The sequence below is a fragment of the Dreissena polymorpha genome, chromosome 13 (assembly GCF_020536995.1).
Source record: "Dreissena polymorpha isolate Duluth1 chromosome 13, UMN_Dpol_1.0, whole genome shotgun sequence".
NCBI lineage: Eukaryota > Metazoa > Mollusca > Bivalvia > Myida > Dreissenidae > Dreissena > Dreissena polymorpha.
Genome location: NC_068367.1, coordinates 49,967,121 through 49,986,053, shown reverse-complemented (window position 1 = coordinate 49,986,053; position 18,933 = coordinate 49,967,121). Strand labels below are relative to the sequence as shown.

At 35.1% G+C, this 18,933-nt stretch overlaps 3 protein-coding genes across 12 annotated transcripts in view; 2 read left to right on the top strand and 1 right to left on the bottom strand.

Annotated features, from left to right (window-relative positions):
* Nucleotides 1-13,713, bottom strand: part of LOC127855321 (uncharacterized) — a 54,991-nt gene extending 41,278 nt beyond the window's left edge. For both annotated transcript variants that reach the window (XM_052390793.1, XM_052390794.1), the window contains exon 1: nucleotides 13,645-13,713. In XM_052390793.1, coding sequence (XP_052246753.1) covers nucleotides 13,645-13,681 — 37 coding nt within the window. In that variant the 5' untranslated portion in view covers nucleotides 13,682-13,713. The remainder of the gene's footprint in view (nucleotides 1-13,644) is intronic.
* Nucleotides 1-18,933, top strand: part of LOC127855319 (sterol regulatory element-binding protein cleavage-activating protein-like) — a 252,067-nt gene that overhangs the window by 102,635 nt on the left and 130,499 nt on the right. The window contains exon 27 of one of the 2 annotated variants that reach the window (XR_008037480.1): nucleotides 8,379-8,412. The exons of the other annotated variant lie outside the window; for it this stretch is intronic. The gene's annotated coding sequence lies outside the window, so the exon portion shown is untranslated. Of the gene's footprint in view, nucleotides 1-8,378; nucleotides 8,413-18,933 lie in introns of those variants that run through there. 2 annotated transcript variants of the gene reach the window in all.
* The window catches only part of LOC127855326 (transmembrane protein 98-like), a 39,733-nt gene that overhangs the window by 9,025 nt on the left and 11,775 nt on the right, over nucleotides 1-18,933 (top strand). For 2 of the 8 annotated variants that reach the window (XM_052390816.1, XM_052390812.1), the window contains exon 2: nucleotides 16,879-17,354. In XM_052390816.1, coding sequence (XP_052246776.1) covers nucleotides 17,209-17,354 — 146 coding nt within the window. In that variant the 5' untranslated portion in view covers nucleotides 16,879-17,208. Of the gene's footprint in view, nucleotides 1-5,960; nucleotides 6,099-13,051; nucleotides 13,193-13,278; nucleotides 13,591-13,793; nucleotides 13,816-13,838; nucleotides 14,062-16,878; nucleotides 17,355-18,933 lie in introns of those variants that run through there. The other 6 variants (XM_052390811.1, XM_052390810.1, XM_052390809.1 and 3 more) reach the window with 6 other exon arrangements.

The following is an 18,933-nucleotide window of genomic DNA, read 5'->3' as shown; positions in this document are numbered from 1 at the left end:
CGTTGATAGTGATTGGGTCGCCCACTCTGGTGTTCTTCCTCATGATCTGAGTCTTTCCAATGCTGACCCTGAGACCTATGGTGCTTGGCTGCTTGCTGACAGTGCCAACTGTTGTGTCTTCTGCTAGATGTCCTGGTTCCTGCTAGCAAGGAGCCCGATATCGTAGGCGTAGTCCAGGTCATCTAGCATCCAGGTCAGCGTCCACTGTATTCCTTACCTCCTTCCCTCTGTGGTGCAGCGCATGATCCAGTCAATTGCCATTGAAAAGAGGAGCGGCGAGAGGATACATCCTTGCTTCACCCCAGTTTCCACGTTGTAGACGACTCTGCACTCAAAATTTTCGTACATGGACATGATGACGTTGACAAGTTTTTTAGGGATGCCATAATGTCGCAGAATCTTCCAGCGGGAGTCTCTGTGCAGGCTATCAAAGGCCTTCTCAAAGCCCACAAAAACCACGTAGAGGGATCCATTCCATTCAAGGGACTGCTCAAGGATCTGCCTCAGGACGAAGATGTGGTCAATGCAGGAATTCTTTCCTGAAGCCTGACTTTTTTTGAATTTCAATATAAAAGAACTATGGTAATCCATAGTCCTTTTAAATTGAAATTTAAAAAACGTGTCAACAGGTAAGTGGTAAAAGGTTATAGCAAGTATATACAACTTTGTTCTCGCAATCTTAAACCAGAATATGAAAATAAACAAGAAATGTGATTAAAATAAATAAATTCTCTAGAAAGGGTACCATCACTCAAATATTGTTTATTTCAATCGCACTAATAACCAACAAGTTTCCGCAAGTAATGACACTTTTCTCTTATTTGTTCCAGAACCAAAATTCTGTATGTGTTTTATAAATGCACTTGCACAGGAAAATGGAAATTTCCCAAACGTATGCATGAAGGAGTTTTTTTATTTACAGAAAATTACTTAAAATTGAATTAACTCTACTTTCCTTTATTTTCTGTTACTACTTCTAAAATTGCATTCTAGTTTTTCATTCATCAACATTTTATCTGTTTTTTAAAAGAGTAATAAGATCGTATATATTCTCTTTAATTAATTCCCACTCTCATGATAATGTCAAATGAAATCAGTATCAAAATTAAGAAACTGTATTAGATTTAGATTTTACAAATATAGGGGCGTACCTGATTAAGAAATACCTGTTGATTTGCTTAATACCATTTTGGTTGCCTTTGAAGTTTATGTTTTGATTACATGTGATCAAATTTTTTATTATACAGCAATGCATCTAGAAGCAGCTGGGGAATGAAATATTCCAAGATTTCAGAGGATGAGTTGACAGACATGGGTGCAAAATATGGTGTAGCTGAAATTCAAAGGATACCATACCATCACATGTTTGGGCAATTGGATATGAAATGTGCACCAGGCAAGGGCAAATTGGGTGTTTTGTGTGTTTAGTGTCGCTAGTGATGTTCATCCTTCCCACAAAGGGACACATATGGTAATCTCTGTGAAAAGGGGGCTTAATGTATGTGCTTAAAGTGCTGGCCCAGATTAGCCTGTGCAGTGTGCACAAGCTAATCAGGGACAACACTTTCCGCTTTTTAATAAAATTTATGGCATTTTTCATTTACAGAAAGTCTAATTCTTTGCAAAAATCCAGTTTAGGAGGAATATAGACTTATGTTATAAATGACTGTTTTAATCTTATCTACTGAAACTTCAAAGTTCAAAGGTTAAGGGTTAAATACTTTGTGAGCAATATTCAAGTTTGCTTACATTATGCCTCCTGGGTAAAAATTTGCCCAAATCTAGAGTTTCTTGGTGTTTTTTACTTTTATAGAAAAACCTAAAAAAAAATCCAATACTGTCTCAGACCATGTTTGTGTCATACAGAGTAAAAACCTTTGATAAATCAAAGCGCTGAAGAGTGCGAGTTTGTTCGCTGTTGTATAATCTTAGACGCTACTCAGTTTTCAAAATTATGTTATAGCTTTTTATATCGCAAGATTGAAATGATCACAACCCATTCAAATTTATAAAGAGTGTGTCTAAAAACACAGGTCGAGAGTGTGTTTTTTTTTCAAATCATTGATACAGCTAATCAGTGTGCACAGGCTAATCTTATTTGACATGCATTAAGCCCCGTTTTCCCTGAAAGCGGCCAATATGTACAGATTTCAATGATAAACACTAGACTGGCAAACTTTGTCTTACAAGCTGTTAAATACACTCTATGTACTGTACCAGTGAGAACAGGTAGATGCGGTGGTTAAAGCAGACGCTTTTAGCATTCATCGTCTGCTAAAGTTTACTGGAGTTATCCACACAGGCAGTCACGGGTTACAGTTCCTACCATAGCTAAGCCCATACTGATTTGCAAAATTACGTCTGCATTATCAATCAAATCACAAATAAAAACAACAGTTACTGTTATAACCCAAATATAACAAGATCAACACATAAAAGGTTGTTTCTACATGATTTAGATGAGCGACCTGGGCTTTAGGCCCTTCACTTTTATTTTATAGCTGTAGACAAATATAGGCTACATCCCCTTTAAAAATTCCTTTAAATTCATGCAGTTATCCCCCAAATTGAATCTTAAATCTAAGAATTTCATTTCCAGCTCAATATCACACAGAAATTTTTTGTTTTCAATGCTCTGTTTTTCTCCACATGAAAGTTACTTAAAACAATTTGTGTCCCATTTTGTCCACCTTGTTATCCCCACACTTTTCGGAGAAAAAGTGGGGATTATGTGGTTATCTCCGCCGTCTGTCCTCCCGTCCATCCTGGCCACTATCTCTACCTACACAATTAGCACTAAAACCTTGAAACTTGCACACATGGTAGCTATGAGCATATGTGTGACGGCGACAGAATTTTGATCTGACACCTGGGTCAAAAGTTATGGGGGTTGGGGTGGGGCTGGGTAAGAGACTTTCCTGCGACTGCGATTCCAAAAAGGCTCATAACTACTGTGTCCCTCCAGATATTGCTTTCATATTTGGTATGCATGTGTATCTAGACAACACCTTACCATGCGCATTCAATTTTTTACCCCTGTGAACTTGACCTTGAACTTGAGGTCAGCGTTCAGGTTTCTAAATCTGCGACCGCGATTCGAAAAAGACTCATACCTACTGTGTCCCTTCAGATATTGCTTTCATATTTAGTATGCATGTGTATCTGGACAACGACTTTCCATGCGCATAAAATGTTTGACCCCTGTGACAATGACCTTGAACTTGAGGTCAGCGTTCAGGTTTCAAAATCTGCGACCGCGATTTGAAAAAGGCTCATACCTACTGTGTTCCTTCAGATATTGCTTTCATATTTGGTATGCATGTGTATCTGGACAACACCTTTCCATGCGCATAAAAATTTTGACCCCTGTGACCTTGACCTTGAACTTGAGGTCAGCATTCAGAATTTGAAATCTGCGACCGCGATTCAAAAAAGGCTCATACATACTGTGTCCCTTCAGATATTGCTTTCATATTTGGTATGCATGTGTATCTGGACAACGACTTTCCATGCGCATAAAATGTTTGACCCCTGTGACAATGACCTTGAACTTGAGGTCAGCGTTCAGGTTTCAAAATCTGCGACCGCGATTTGAAAAAGGCTCATACCTACTGTGTTCCTTCAGATATTGCTTTCATATTTGGTATGCATGTGTATCTGGACAACACCTTTCCATGCGCATAAAAATTTTGACCCCTGTGACCTTGACCTTGAACTTGAGGTCAGCATTCAGAATTTGAAATCTGCGACCGCGATTCAAAAAAGGCTCATACATACTGTGTCCCTTCAGATATTGCTTTCATATTTGGTATGCATGTGTATCTGGACAACGACTTTTCATGCGCATGAAGTTTTTGAACTTGGGGTCCGCATTCAGGTTTCAAAATCTGCGACCGCGATTAAAAAGAAGCTCATAGCATCCGTGTCCCTTCAGATATTGATTTCATATTTGGTACGCATGTGTATCTGGGCAAGACCTTTCCATGCGCATTAAAATTTTGACCCCTGTGACCTTGACCTTGAACTTAGGGTCCGCGTTTAGATTTTGAAATCTATTATGTGGTTATCTCCGCTGTCTGTCTGTCCATCGGTCCTGGCCACTATCGCCTCCTACACTATTAGCGCTAGATCCTTGAAACTTACACACATGGTAGCTATGAGCATAATTATGGGACAGTGCACTATTTGGAATTTTGATCTGACCCCTGGGTCAAAAGTTATGGGGCTTGGAGTAGGGCTGGTTAGAGATTTTCACTCATTTTAATGCCCACAAAGGAGGGCAAAATTATAGTGATGTCTGTCCGTCTGTCTTTCCGTCACACTTTGCATTTAGGTTTTGAAAAATTTTCATAACTTCTATGTCGCTTCAGATGTAACCTTCATATGCATGTGTATATGGACAAGGCCTTTTCATACGCACACAAGTTTTGACCCCTGTGACCTTGAACTTCAGGTCCGCATTTAGGTTTCAAAATCTGCTTTTAGGTTTCAAAAAATGCTCATAACTTCGATCAAAGCATTTTTTGGGAGCATAAATTTATTATGTCATCCTATGGAGACAGCTCTTGTTTTAGGTTATTTTACATTAACTTCTTCATTTCTACACCGATTTACCGGTACTTCAAATTGATACTGAAGATCTTTTATGACAATACGGTCAATCTCAACTATGCATGGCCCCATTACCAACGCTGGGTCAAACACGGGCGTGGGGATACGCGTCGGCCTCTGCCACGCCATTTCTAGTTAAGCTATGTTGTGCAATGCAGCAGGTATATTATTAAACATGGCATCAACGCCACTCACATTGGCATAAAACAGCAGTACAGCTCTGACGTACATTGTGACAATTTATTGCAATTCAATTAACTTTAAGCAAAACTTCATAGAAAGAAATATTAAAAAATAAGAATGAATCAAAATAACAGACCTTTAAATTTTTACAAATTTGAGTTTTTGAAAGGAACAATGTTATCAATTATCCCTCGCCATAGGCCGAGGGATATTGTTTAGGCGTTTTCCGTTTTTCCGTCAGTCCGGCCGGTTGGCACTTTTGTGTCCGGAGCCATATATTGGAAGTGCTTTGGCAGATTTCATTAAAACTTGGTATGAGTATATATATGGATAAGAGGATGATGCACGCCAAATGGCATTGTACACCATCGAATAATAACGGAGTTATGGCCCTTTGTATTTTGAAACAATGCTTTTTTTGTGTGTCCGGAGCCATATCTTGGAAGTGCTTTGACTGATTTCATTGAAACTTGGTATGAGTATATATATGGATAAGAGGATGATGCACATTGGCGTTGTCCATCCGTCCAGAAAACTTTTGTGTCCAGAAGTATAATGGCAGGGATATCAATTCAACGAAATTGCTTGTGTTTTTTTTATATCACAGTTTGCTTCATATGCATCAAATGACATTTTTCAGGCATTGTTATAACTGGTGTCTGTATTGCAAACTGAATTGTTGATACCGAGATTTTATTGCAGAATGAATCGGGGTTCATTCATTTAAAGAATATGAGGTTCACATTAAATGATGACAAGTATGTTGTAAATTTCTCATCAGTGAAAAAATAGAATATAGGCATATTTTGGGGTTTTCCAACTTACTCATTTCATTAAAAAAACATAGTGGTTTATTTAAAGACGAAAAGCTTTTGAAGTAAAAAAGTTTTAAAAAAGTGAACAATGGTTGCAACACCATTATACAATACTTTGTGTCACCCCTAAGTATTTGGGAGTGTTGTCATAACCACGCATTTTACAGTTCGGCATCTTTTAGTAATATTCTTTGTTGGACCGACCAAACGGGCTTTAATTGCTAGTATAATACAATTGTGTTTGTTTATTTAACCTTACGGTGTTCATTCAACCATGCTAGTTGACTCATTATAATGTTTAAACATACACTAATATTCACCACTCGTGTACAATTTTTATTTCCTCTGCATGCTTGGTTGGCCACGGTTTAATGTGCATTATGGCAGGCGATAAATATTATGTGATTAAATTCAATTTGAGATGGAGTGTCTTAGTGGAAAATTAACAATTTAAACTGGGGAGAAAATGTAACCATTGGAATTTTAATGGTAATACTATACATTTTTATACTTTGAGCATGTTTTGTCTTCATGTGTACTAAATGGTAGAATATACATTTCTTGATATAATGATTCAAAAACAATGCATTCTACTTAAATAAACTAACAATAAACAATAACTTTGATGACAAAGCATGACTTGTAATGTTCTTGTTCATTCATGATATCTGATTAGGTAAAACAAAGCTTAAGTTTTTGTTTGATGAAAGTTCATCTAAAGTAAACCATTTCCTTTAAATGTCTAATATATAAAGAATTGAATAAATGCAACTTGTTTCTTGTTTTACTCTGTATAATAATCAATGGTAGCTTGTGCAGTGTTTTTATTTTGTTATTAAAAATTAATAAATACAGAAGTTACTGCTTAAAATACTTTAAACATAGCTTATACAATATTGTTGCCTCTGTATAATTTCTTTAGAACAACTTAAAGAAAGGTTTAAATGACAGAACACATTAAATATTGACACCAAAATTGCTCAACATCCTGTTTTTATAAAAGGTTTACTACCTTAACAGTACAGAAAAATTGTGTCACCTACATAAAGTAGAATTTAACCCTTTGTGCTGGGAAATTTATCGTCTGCTAAAATGTTGTCTGCTGAATTTCTACAATTTGCATTTCTTCGTTGTTTTTTTTTTTCAAAAAAATCAGAATAGCAAACAGTTTGGATCCAGATGAGACGCCACGTTCTGTGGCGTCTCATCTGGATCCAAACTGTTTGCAAAGGCCTTCAAAATTTGGTTCCCGCACTGAAAGGGTTAATGCATAAAGTACACGTAACGCTTGCTATCCTTATACTTGTATAATAATGCCATAATGGTATTAATCATCATAGACTCATCAAACATAATTTATTCTCCGTTTAGTGTGTTCATGTAATTTTATTATATGATCATTTCTTTTTGTTGTTTGATCTTTCTCTGATTAAACCTGAGTAGATTTAGTTAACTCAATCGTGATTGTTTTGAGTATTTTTCAATGTATTCACGCATACATGTCTGACAAATTAGTGTTAGTAAGCAATGTGTTAATTAAAAAACATTAAGATGGCTATAGGTTTCATTTTAAGAAACGATTCTATTGTTCATTTATGTTATGAAACATGAATTTTATTTTGTAATTTTTTAAAGAAATAAACTATCATTGACTAAAAGATCAGTCTGTTCAGCAGATCTCATGAGTTGGAAGAGCTTTTTTCTTACCATTTTGAGAATATGACATATATACCTTTCAAATTGGCAATTTACCATCAATATACTTGAAATTGGGAAATTGTATTACCGTTTGATTTGTAACATTGAAATAATTATTGATAAGACTTAGATAAAACAGAAAATGGTAATAACAGACATATCAATAAAATGGATATTACAACTATAAAACAAATTTACTTGTACACTTAACAGCTCATTTTCCAAACGTCGGAAATTCCATCCTTCAATTGGGTATTTTAGGACTAGATTTAGGAAAAAAGATACTTTTTATGGCTCCCAGTATATACTGGGGAACATATTGTTTTTGCCCTGTCTGTTGGTTTGTTTGTTGGTTTGCGTCAAACTTAAACATTTGCCATAACTTTTGCAATATTGAAGATAGCAACTTCATATTTGGCATGCATGTGCATCTCATGGAGCTGCACATTTTGAGCGGTGAAAGGTCAAGGTCATCCTTCAAGGTCATAGGTCATCCTTCAAGGTCAAAGGTCACAATCACTTAACTTTAACATGCCATATCTTTTGCAATATTGAACATAGAAACTTCATATTTGGCATGCATGTGTATCTCATGGAACTGCACATTTTGAGTCATGAATGGTCAAGGTCATCCTTGAAGGTCAAAGGTCAAATATATGGGTCAAAATGGCTCATTTACTATACACTATAACTTAGTAATGACTTCTCAAATGCATATGGACCTGCCCATTTTAATTTGTACAATGTTCAGGTCAAGGTCATCATGAAAGGTCAAAGGTCATTTACAAATGTCAATTTTCATGTTAACTATGCCAAAATGTCAGTACCACTTTATACAGATACTTTATATTTTACATGCATGTGTTACTCATACAGCTGAACATATTAATCGGTGATATGTCAAGGTCATCCTTCAAGGTCATATATTTAAAAATGCCTATACCTTTTTAACTATTGTACATAGCATGTCAAACATTTGCCATAACTTTTGCAATATTGAACATAGCAACTTCATATTTGGAATGCATGTGGACCTCATGGAGCTGCACATTTTAATGGTGAAAGGTCAAGGTCATCCTTCAAGGTCAAAGGTCAAATATATGGGTAAAAATTGCTCATTTAATAAACACTACATAGCAACTTCATATTTGGCCTGCTGGGGGGCATAGTGTTTCTCAAACACATCTTGTTGCTATTTGAAGTATGGCAAAAAATAGAGCCCAAATATATAAAATTAGCCCAAAAAGTGGTTTTCCATTCACCGTTTAATTTGATTGCTCCGGCTACTAAATTTTGAGACATAAATTCCATTTTGGTTACTCCAGCACTCTTTGTTTGTGCCACCATGTGGTGGCACTAAGAGATAACTGATTGGTTGATCTCTTATTTTGATAGACAGGTGGTCAGTGGTCAATTTCTTTAATTTTGTAAATTCTTACCATTATCAGTTGAAAAAAAACAACACTTTGTACACAATGTGTTGTTTTAACCAGCTTGATATTGTGTACTGATGGTTTAACTTCATTATTGTTATTTTGACTGTTGTAAAAGATGTGTTTAACAAATTTAAAATGTCAAATTTTTTATCCAAATGATTTTACAATTTGTAGGTAGATTTCAAATTGAAGCAATACAATCAAGCCTTTGAGTAGTTTATGATTGCGGGTATTTCTACATGGAAGCTATCAAGTGCAAACTGATTACCTGCCGATCCATTACATATGTGATATGTGACATTGTTTATGTGTTCGAAGGTTGCTGTCATTCACATTGACAATGACTCTTATGTTATACTGACACACAATTCTCAGTTTGATTATCTATAGAATACAGACAGCAAAATAGTTTTACATCGATCACTTCTTTTTTGTTATAATCATTATTATAATAATTACTATTTTACTACCAGTATTATTATTATTATTATCGTCATCAACATTATTATTGTTCATCTGTAAGTTTTATCATTCAATACCTTGAAGTTTTGGCAGTTAACCTTCTAATGTTAATTTGTAAACACAATGTCAAGTTCTTTCTTTATTTCAAATCATTTTATTTTAACAAAAATGTAGTCAAGAGTTATTCAACATCTGAAATTTATGCTAAATTGTATCTGTTTTATTAGTGATTTCTTTCTCTTATACATAAGGAATGAACGATTCCCAATGAACACCAAAATACCAACAACAAAAACACGTACTTACGTGATATATAAGAAAATGATGTAAAATGCATTTTTATACCCCCATTACCATTGGTAATGGGGGCTATATAGGAGTCACTTTGTCGGTCTGTCTGTCGGTCTGTCCCGGAATCTTGTCTGGGCAATAACTTTGTTGTTTATTGTGAGATTTTAAAATCATTTGGCACATTTGTTCACCATCATTTGACCGTGTATTGCGCGAAAGAATCACGTCGATATCTCAAAGGTCAAGGTCACAATTTGAGTTCAAAGGTCAAAATGGCCATAAATGAGCTTGTCCGGGCCATAACTTTGTCATTTATTGTGAGATTTTAAAATCATTTGGCACATTTGTTCACCATAATTGGACGGTGTGACGCGCGAAAGAATTATGTCGATATCTCCAAGGTCAAGGTCACACTCTGAGTTCAAAGGTCAAAAATGGCCATACATGAGCTTGTCCGGGCAATGACTATGTCGTTCATTGTGAAATTTTAAAATCATTTGGCACATTTGTTCACCATCATTGGACGGTGTGTCTTGCAAAAGAATTACGTCGATATCTCCAAGGTCAAGGTCACACTTTGAGTTCAAAGGTCAAAAATGGCCAACAATGAGCTTGTCTGGGCCATAATTATGTCGTTCATTGTGAGATTTTAAAATCATTTGGCACAGTTGTTCACCATAATTGGACAGTGTGTTGCGCGAAATAATTACGTGGATATCTCCAAGGTCAAGGTCACACTTTGAGTTCAAAGGTCAAAAATGGCCATAAATGAGTTTGTCCGAGCCATAACTATGTCGTTCATTGTGGGATTTTCAAATCATTTGGCACATTTGTTCATCATCATTGAGCGATGTGTCGCGCGAAAGAATTACGTCGATATCTCCAAGGTCAAGGTCACACTGAGTTCAAAGGTAAAAAATGGCCATAAATGAGCAAGTCTGGGCCATAACTATGTAATTCATTGTGAGATTTTAAAATCATTTGTTCACCATCATTGGATGTTGTGTCGCACAATAGAATTACGTCGATATCTCCAAGGTCAAGGTCACACTTTGAGTTCAAAGGTCAAAAATGGCCATAAATGATAATGGCATAATATTTCTTAAAAATCGCCATACATTAGATTCTCTTGTTTTGTGAAGACAGCATGCAAAATAGTCTGTGTCAATGCATCATGTGGGGGTATACGTCACGTCTGTGACAAATCTCTAGTTATTTTAAAGGCATAAAATGTATTAGAGTGGACTCCCTTGTTATAATGCATAGAAGGGTGAGTGTGAAACAATTACATATGATAATTATGACTATTTGAGAAACAATGGCTTCCTTCTGAATCTTTTCCATCACTTTGGAAATTTACTTTCCTGCATTATTATAAAGCAGCAAAACTCGGCCATATGTAACACAATGATTTGCTAATTTCATCTCCACCATTGGCCAATTTACCTGACATGTTTGATGGCTGCATTTAGGTTCAGAGACCATAAATAGCTGCTGTAACTTCCATCAGATACTGCTGTTGAAAAGGAAAACAGAAACCAAAATTGATGAAATTGATTGAAAACCCTCACAGTTTTAAATTGCCCATGTTGGTACCAGCAAGAGAGGGGTACCTATTGTAGGGAACATGTTCACTGTAGTAAGAGGCTGTTGGTTTAGGGATCAAAGAAAGGGCCATTTTTGGTAATTTGTCTTCTTTTTATGCCAAGGTTTATTTTATCAAAATCTTTATTGTCGAAAAAAATGCAGGTTACAGAGTGATTACTTTGTTTACGACACGCTCCGCCTAGCCTGGATATTTGTTAGGAAAAATCCTGCTTTAAACAGAAAATTCCATAAAAAAGGAAAGTTTAGTCCCTGATTAGCCTGTGCGATCTGCAATATGTCTTGTTTCAACGTCTTATAGATTTTATCGATAAATCATGAAAATATATTCAGAGTTGCCTAGGATCTTATTGGAAAATTTGGTTTAAGCTCTGACGATCTAATATGCAATACAGTAGATTATTGGATGATCACATGGTATAATCAACAAAATTTGATTGGTTGGTATAAAAAGGGAATAATTATGTATTGTATAGTGTATGAGTTTGTCTGTATGGTTAAGGCAATTCCAACTTTCCTCTCAAAAGTCTATTAATTAATTCGGTCTGCAATGCTCTTTTCCCATCAACATTTGTACTTTTGATTATCAAAATCTTGCATTTTGCAAAATGTGGTTAATTGAAACAGCTGACTATAATGCTAACTGCACATAATGTGAGCAGGAAAGAAAAGGTTGCAAAAACAATAATTCTGTACAGATTAAGTTGCCCTTAACTTGTCAAAAGTATGGCATTAAACTATTAAAGATGTTCTCTTTTAATACTTTAAGTTGAGTATCTAGAAACATACATATACATAATTAAGTTTAAACAGTAAAAAAATGTATTGACCAAAATATTATTTGGTGTCTTTGGGTCCATACAGATTTTATTCTGCATTCTTTTTTTAATGCCCGAATGTGTTTGGATTTAACTTAAGACAATTATTTTCCATGATGACACAATTTGTCCATTAAATTTCCATGTTCATTGGATAAAGGTCAAGGTCACAGTGAATGGTTGGTCTTAACCTTGTCTGGAGCATAACCTTGTCCAGCTTGGCTTGATTAAAAAAGAGATAATTATGGTCAGACACAATGAAGTAATCAAAAATCAGGTCCAAGGTCAAGGTTACAAGTAAAGGTAAAAAAACAACCATCAACTATATTTTTGCATTTATAAGCCTTACTTTGTACTTTGTAGATGTATTTTTACAATAATTTACCACCAATTATGAGCATAATATGACATAGTCTAAGATGCCAGAACAAGGTCCCTTGGCCCAAGGTCAAGGTCTCAGATTTCACTTTCATTAAAGTGTTGTAACTCATGTTGACATTGTCTGTATCTGCCTTGTGGACCACATTCAAGCCTTGAGCTTTCTTTGTGAAATAAACTGGCTTATGGCATATGCGTAAACTATCATCCAATATAAGTGAGTATAGTCCAGGATAATCAGGGACGATACTTTCTTCTTATATGGAGCTTTTCGTTTAATCAGACTTCTCTTAACAAAAATCCAATCTGGGCAGAAAGTGTCGTCCCTGATTAGCATGTGCAGACTTCAAATTCTAACTAAGGGCCATACTTTTATGCACATGAATTAAGATCAGTTTTTTCCAGAAACCAGCTCAAATGCATCAATAATTGTTTTGTGAACTCAGCTCAAATGCATCAATAATTGTTTTGTGAACTCAGTGAAATGCACAGATTAATAAATACAACTAAATGCATGTACATGTACCAGTAATGCCTGTTTTATTGTAAAGCCTATTATTAATTGAATGCCTATTTCTCTTTGGCTCTTAGTGTCACATGCAGTTGAGAAGTCACCTTTTTTGGCCGGGAATATTTTGCAACCGCATCTGTGCATCCAGTTTGTTGTGGTGGCTGAGTTTTGGATAGTTGGATACTATTGTTTGTAGGTTATCGTTGTTTACATTAGCTATAATTGAACTGGGGAGATAGCCATAACAATGATAGCATCCCAGACCAATCAGGTCACACTGGGGTAGTGTTTACTATGACAAATTTGAGCACATTGAATACTCATTGATAAAGGTACAAAGCTTCTTAAAAATCATTGTCTTTAAATCATCATTTCAAGATAAAGGTAGTTTTTTTCAGTGTTCAGGCATTAAGATTGATTTGACTGAAGGATTACTGATAATGGTCTGATTGGTGTTACTTTTTATAGAAATGGCGATATTTTTTGTATGGATATAAGAAGGATGTTATAGCGAGATTTGCCTTGAAAAAAATTATATTAGAATGAACTTTGAAGTAAAAATAAGCACATTAAAGCGAGCCTTGTCTTTAAAATAATGATGTTAGAATGAACATGGCAGTGCAAATAAGGATGTTAGAGGGAACTTAGCCTTGAAAATAATGATGTTTTAGCAAACCTTGCAGTTAAAATAAGGATGTTGAAGCAATCCTTGCCTTGAAAATAATGATAGAATGAACAATACTTCAAAAATAAGGATGTATTTACTTGAAAGCCAAGTTGTGGTAAAAATAATTATGTTTGGAAAAAAACTGCAGTGATGATAGAACAAAACTTACCTTGGAATAGATAGATGTAAACTTTGTACAATTGCATTAGCCCTGATATCCAGTAAAGCAGTGTACATCGCAATTGTGCAAAGGAGATTAAAGGCTGATAGTTGTGGATTATAAATGATTAGGAGCAATCTTTTATGTTTGTGATGCACCTTGTGATTTTTATTGTGACAGGTGCATTCGTAAATTTGACATTGTAAATTGAGTTATATGTGGTGCAAATATTGGTGAATGCGTATAAGTGCATGCTATTTTTGAGTTCACGGGATTGATAGTTCCGTGAATGTTTTGAAGTGCCAATTTTGCTGATTACAATATTAAGTCCCAACATGGAATAAACATAAAAATGCAGTTTTTGTTCAATGCTCAAGAAAATGGTGGTGATGGTATAGAAAAGAATAACTATTGCTACTCATTAATGTAATGGACTCATTTGTTATTAACTTGTTCGCATATCAACATTGTAGTCAATAGTCAAGTAATCATATTGTAACAGGCTTAATCCGTATGAAGATAACGATTCAATTGAATCAAAATGAGTTAATTATACAGATTAGGAATGCGAATATTCATGAATTGTAATTGTTTAGTGACTTGTGATGACTTATTGGAATTGCAAAACAGTTTTTATTTTGATGGAGAACAAAATTTGATCCCCTGGAATTTAAGTGCTACGAAAGTTATCAAAGTTATGCAATCAAGTTAAGTTGATTAGCATGCTGCAATTATGTCCCATTTAACAACATGCTGCAATCATGTTTAGTTTATCAACATGCTGCAATCATGTTTAGTGTATCAACATGCTGTAATCATGTTTAGTTTATCAACATGCTGCAATCATGTTTAGTTTATCAACATGCTGCAATCATTTAGTTTATCAACATGCTGCAATCATTTAGTTTATCAACATGATGTAATCATGTTCTGTTTACCAACATGCTGCAGTCATGTTTAGTTTATCAACATGCTGCAATCATGTTTAGTTTATCAACATGCTGTAATCATGTTTAGTTTATCAACTTGCTGTAATCATGTTTAGTTAATTAACATGCTGTTTTCATGTTTAGTTTACCAACATTCTGCAGTCATGTTTAGTATATCAACATAATGCAATCATGTTAAGTTTATCAACATAATGCAATCATAATTAGTTGATCTTATGCTGTAATCATGTTATTTATATCAACATGCTGAAATTCAAAATGCGCGTTGATTTACCCAGCAATACCATAATGTTGAACATAATTTCTTGAATGTGCTGCTGTATAAACTTGTGTTGATCACATATTCATTTGAAAATTGAGGCTTGTTCCGTGAATACTGGGCTAAATGCATCTGCATGAAGTGTCCTGGGCAGGCTAATCTTGGACAACACTTTATGTTCACGTATTAAGCCCAGTTTCCCTAGAATGTGGTTCAATTCTATAATGTAGAATCAGTCGTTAATCAATTTTGAGCCGTTTTCAATGTATGACCAAACAGTGGATCTCTTATAAAATGTTTGTTTTATTGAAATTTAATCTAGGGTTTTAATATTTTATTTGATTTCGTATTTTTCATGAAAGACTCAAATATTTGTCAACTGGATTTAAGGCTCTCTGCTTGTTTGATTTTGTTAAACAGATTAATTTTGAAACCATGTTTTCAGTGTGTAACTGTTTTACCTTAGGATTTAGAAGTGAACTACACTTCAACACCGTTATTTCGAAGTCGTCGGGACCGTTAAAAAAACTTCGGATTAACGATAATTCGAAATAAACATTTTACAGACGACTTCTTTGATTCTGTAATAATAAAACGTTGTGGAATTCGCATGGTTCGGGTACACGCTACTATTAATAAATGTTTACTTTTTTTGTCAGATTGCAATAGATTTCTACTTGTAACAAACGAGGGAATAAGAAGATTCTTGTTCTTCTTTTTATGTTTTCTCTAAGTACAGAACATATTAAATATAATGAATATGCACTAATTATCAGAACATATAAAATATAACAAATAGCACAAAGTACCAGACCATATAAAATATAACGAATAGCACAAATTGTCATACATGACGTAAATACAGATGAATCCTTTTTCGGAAAAGGATTAACATTTTTTGTAAATAAGACGCGATGTCTCTCTGAACAGCACTAAACTGGACGCGTGTAACATATTTCTCCTATTTGTCAAGGACATGGAAGAACTCACTCCGTCCGTGTTTTACTCGCAGAAGGTAGAGTTTATATAAGATGAATTTCCTTGGACAACATTTAGTCAGACCTAACGTGACACGTTTATTTGTTACTAAAGAATGCAAACTACATAAATAGTAATTATCGGCTTTTGACGACATTATAAAATTAACACGATACGCGCAGACGACAGAGGTGTAATTATCAGCTTTTGACGCACCACGCCCAGACGACAAAGGTGTGAAATTATGCTCAGCGTTTTGCAGCTTTGACTTCGGATTAAAGATTGATGATTAGGTGCGAATTATAGTGTTGGGACCGACAGAATCACTTCAAATTAACGAATTTTTTCGGTTTAACAAAGTTCGGATTAACAATGAAATTTTACATTAAACAAAGAAGAACCTAAATCGGGACCGGAAAAATACTTCGAAATAACGGTGACTTCGGATTATCGGTGTTCGAAATAACGGTGTTGAAGTGTACTTCATTGTCTGAAGGCATTACAAGTTATTTGGGGTATGATGTTATTGATTGGGGCTGCCCTCTGTACAAAGGGGGTTTAATGCATAAAGTGTAATCCCAGATTAGCAGTCTGCACAGGCTAATCAGGGACAACATTTTCTGCCTAAACATAATTTTTCGTCAAGAACGGTCTTTCTTTAAACTAAAAATACAATAAAAGTGGGAAAGTGTCGTCCATGATAAGCCTGTGCGGACTTCAATGGCTAACCTGGGGCGACACTTTACGCTCATGCATTAAACCCCCTTATCACAGAGTGCGGCTCTTGTTATTCTAATCATTTTAACCACAGCAAACAAAGTTTTGGAGAGGGTATGTTGGTGTCACTCTGTCGGTCAGTTTCTTTGTCTGTCAGTCAGCATATAGTTTGTGGAGCGAATCATTTTATAAAGAGATTGAAACTTAAAATGAAGTGTATGTTTTCCCAACCTCAGAGATCCACATGTTCTAAAGTTATTTGTCCTTAAACGTAGCAGGTGTATTAGTCATGTTTTAGAGACAAAAAAAAATATCAAAAAATGTATATTTTGATTTCAGGGACAAGAAAGTCTATTGTTCTTCTGTGGCAAAAAGAAAACACTCCGTGGCTGTGACTGTGACAAAATAAATTCAACAAATTGCAAATTTAATACTTTTTTATAAAGACTGTTTATAAATGATTAGTTATTAAAAGAATGCTTTTCAAGAACATTTGACCGATTGAAAAGAAAATCACTAGTGTTTTGTTATGGAACAAAAGTGTATTGAAAGACACCTTAAGTGTATTGAAAGACACCTAAAATATAATTTTATAATTCATTATTGAACAAAAAAGTTCATCTTAAGTCACCACAAAGATTTAACCTGACTGGTTTCCATAGCAACCCAATGGCAGCGATGGAGACTGTGGTAGCCGTAGCGATAGGTATTCTAGCAACAGTGTTCTTGGCCTCCCTGGTAGGCCTCATTCTGGTCTGCAGACACAAGTTCTGCAGGAGGACAGATCTGCTGGGACAGCAAATGAGGGACACCAGGTATTATCATCTTTTGAGCCTCGTTCTAGGAAAACTGGGCTTAGTTAATGTACGTAAAGTGTCGTCCTAGATTAGATGCTGCAGTGTGCACAGGCTAATCAGGGACGGCACTTTACTCATTGATTGAATTTTCTGTTTATAGGAATTCTCTTTTTAAATTAAAATACAGTTAAGGCAGGAGGTGTTGTGCATGATTAGCCTGTGCAAACTGCTCAGACTTATCTTGGACAACACTTTGTGCACATTGATTAAGCCCAGTTTTCCCAGAGCAAGGCTCAATTTGTCCTTATTAGTGGATTGTTTTAACATTTTTTATGTTCCCTCAAGAATTAAAAATGCACTTGTCCTTCTGTCTGTATATAGGTCGGTTCCCCCCTCCCCCAACACTTTCTGTACTCTACTCTTCTGTAACTGTTTGAACTTTCACATTTGATTATCCTGCATGTTCAGGTAATCATACAGGAAAGAATTATGGCTGCTGCTCATCAGTATCTAAGGTTTGGAAATGATAAAAAACGTATCTAAGTGGTAAAGGAATAAGTGAAATGCCTAGAGAGGAAAAAGTTTTTCCAGTTTTCAGCCTCGGCAGCTTTGTTTCTCCATATCGGCTCTACATGTAACCATGTATTCATGAAAAAACCTTTCCATTTAAATATGTATTTTGAAGCATTTGTAGTCGCTTAGAAAGTTGCATTTAATTTAAGACTTTTCTTACTACATTAAAATTTAAAAGGCTTCATTTCCAAACCTTAGATACTGATGAGCAGCAAACAGCATAAAACCTGCACAGACTGCCAGTAACTTGCAAGTTGTTCTGGTTTTATGCTGTTTGCACATAGCCATTTTCACTTTGCTTCTGAGTGGGAAAGGGTTTACACTAAGATGACAATGTTGAAATTTAAGCAAAGAATATTCCTTTAGAAACGTGCAAAGTATAACAGAGATCTTCTCATTCTCCGGAGTGTTTCTTTTATTCTCTAGACAGAGATATAAATCATGATTTATGACAAGGTAAAGTATAGTCATGTATAATGCATAACAACCCTGTCCACAATAAGGCTTGTTTTTCATGATTGCATTTTTAAAAGGGGGGGGGGGTTAAATCCAACTCTATGAATGCCTTAGCTAGGGCAATATGTAAATCCAGTAATGGTAATACTTAGAAAAAAAATGAATTGGTATTGTTTAACTGACAGCAGACATGAGAACACATCTTGTGGCTAATTATTAACATTTTCTGAGGCATTTTTCATCATGAAGAAGTTTATATGTGCGCCATGCCGTTTTGGAAAATTTAAGGTTCTTTAAATTAATCTAAATTGGTTTCTCTGTATCTATGGTGGATGATACTTTAGGTAAAATATAAGAAAAATTATAAATTTGTAGCATTTATATCAGTTGAAATATCATTCATAGAATTGGTCTTGTTTATACTTGGTCCGGTCTAGTTAATTTAAAAAGTAACTAGACAAGACTTAGTGGTCTAAGTAGTAAAGCAAATTTAACATCAAACTCTTTAAACAAAGTTGAACTGATTAACACTCACCACACATAATGTTTTAGATCGGCCTATTTTGAA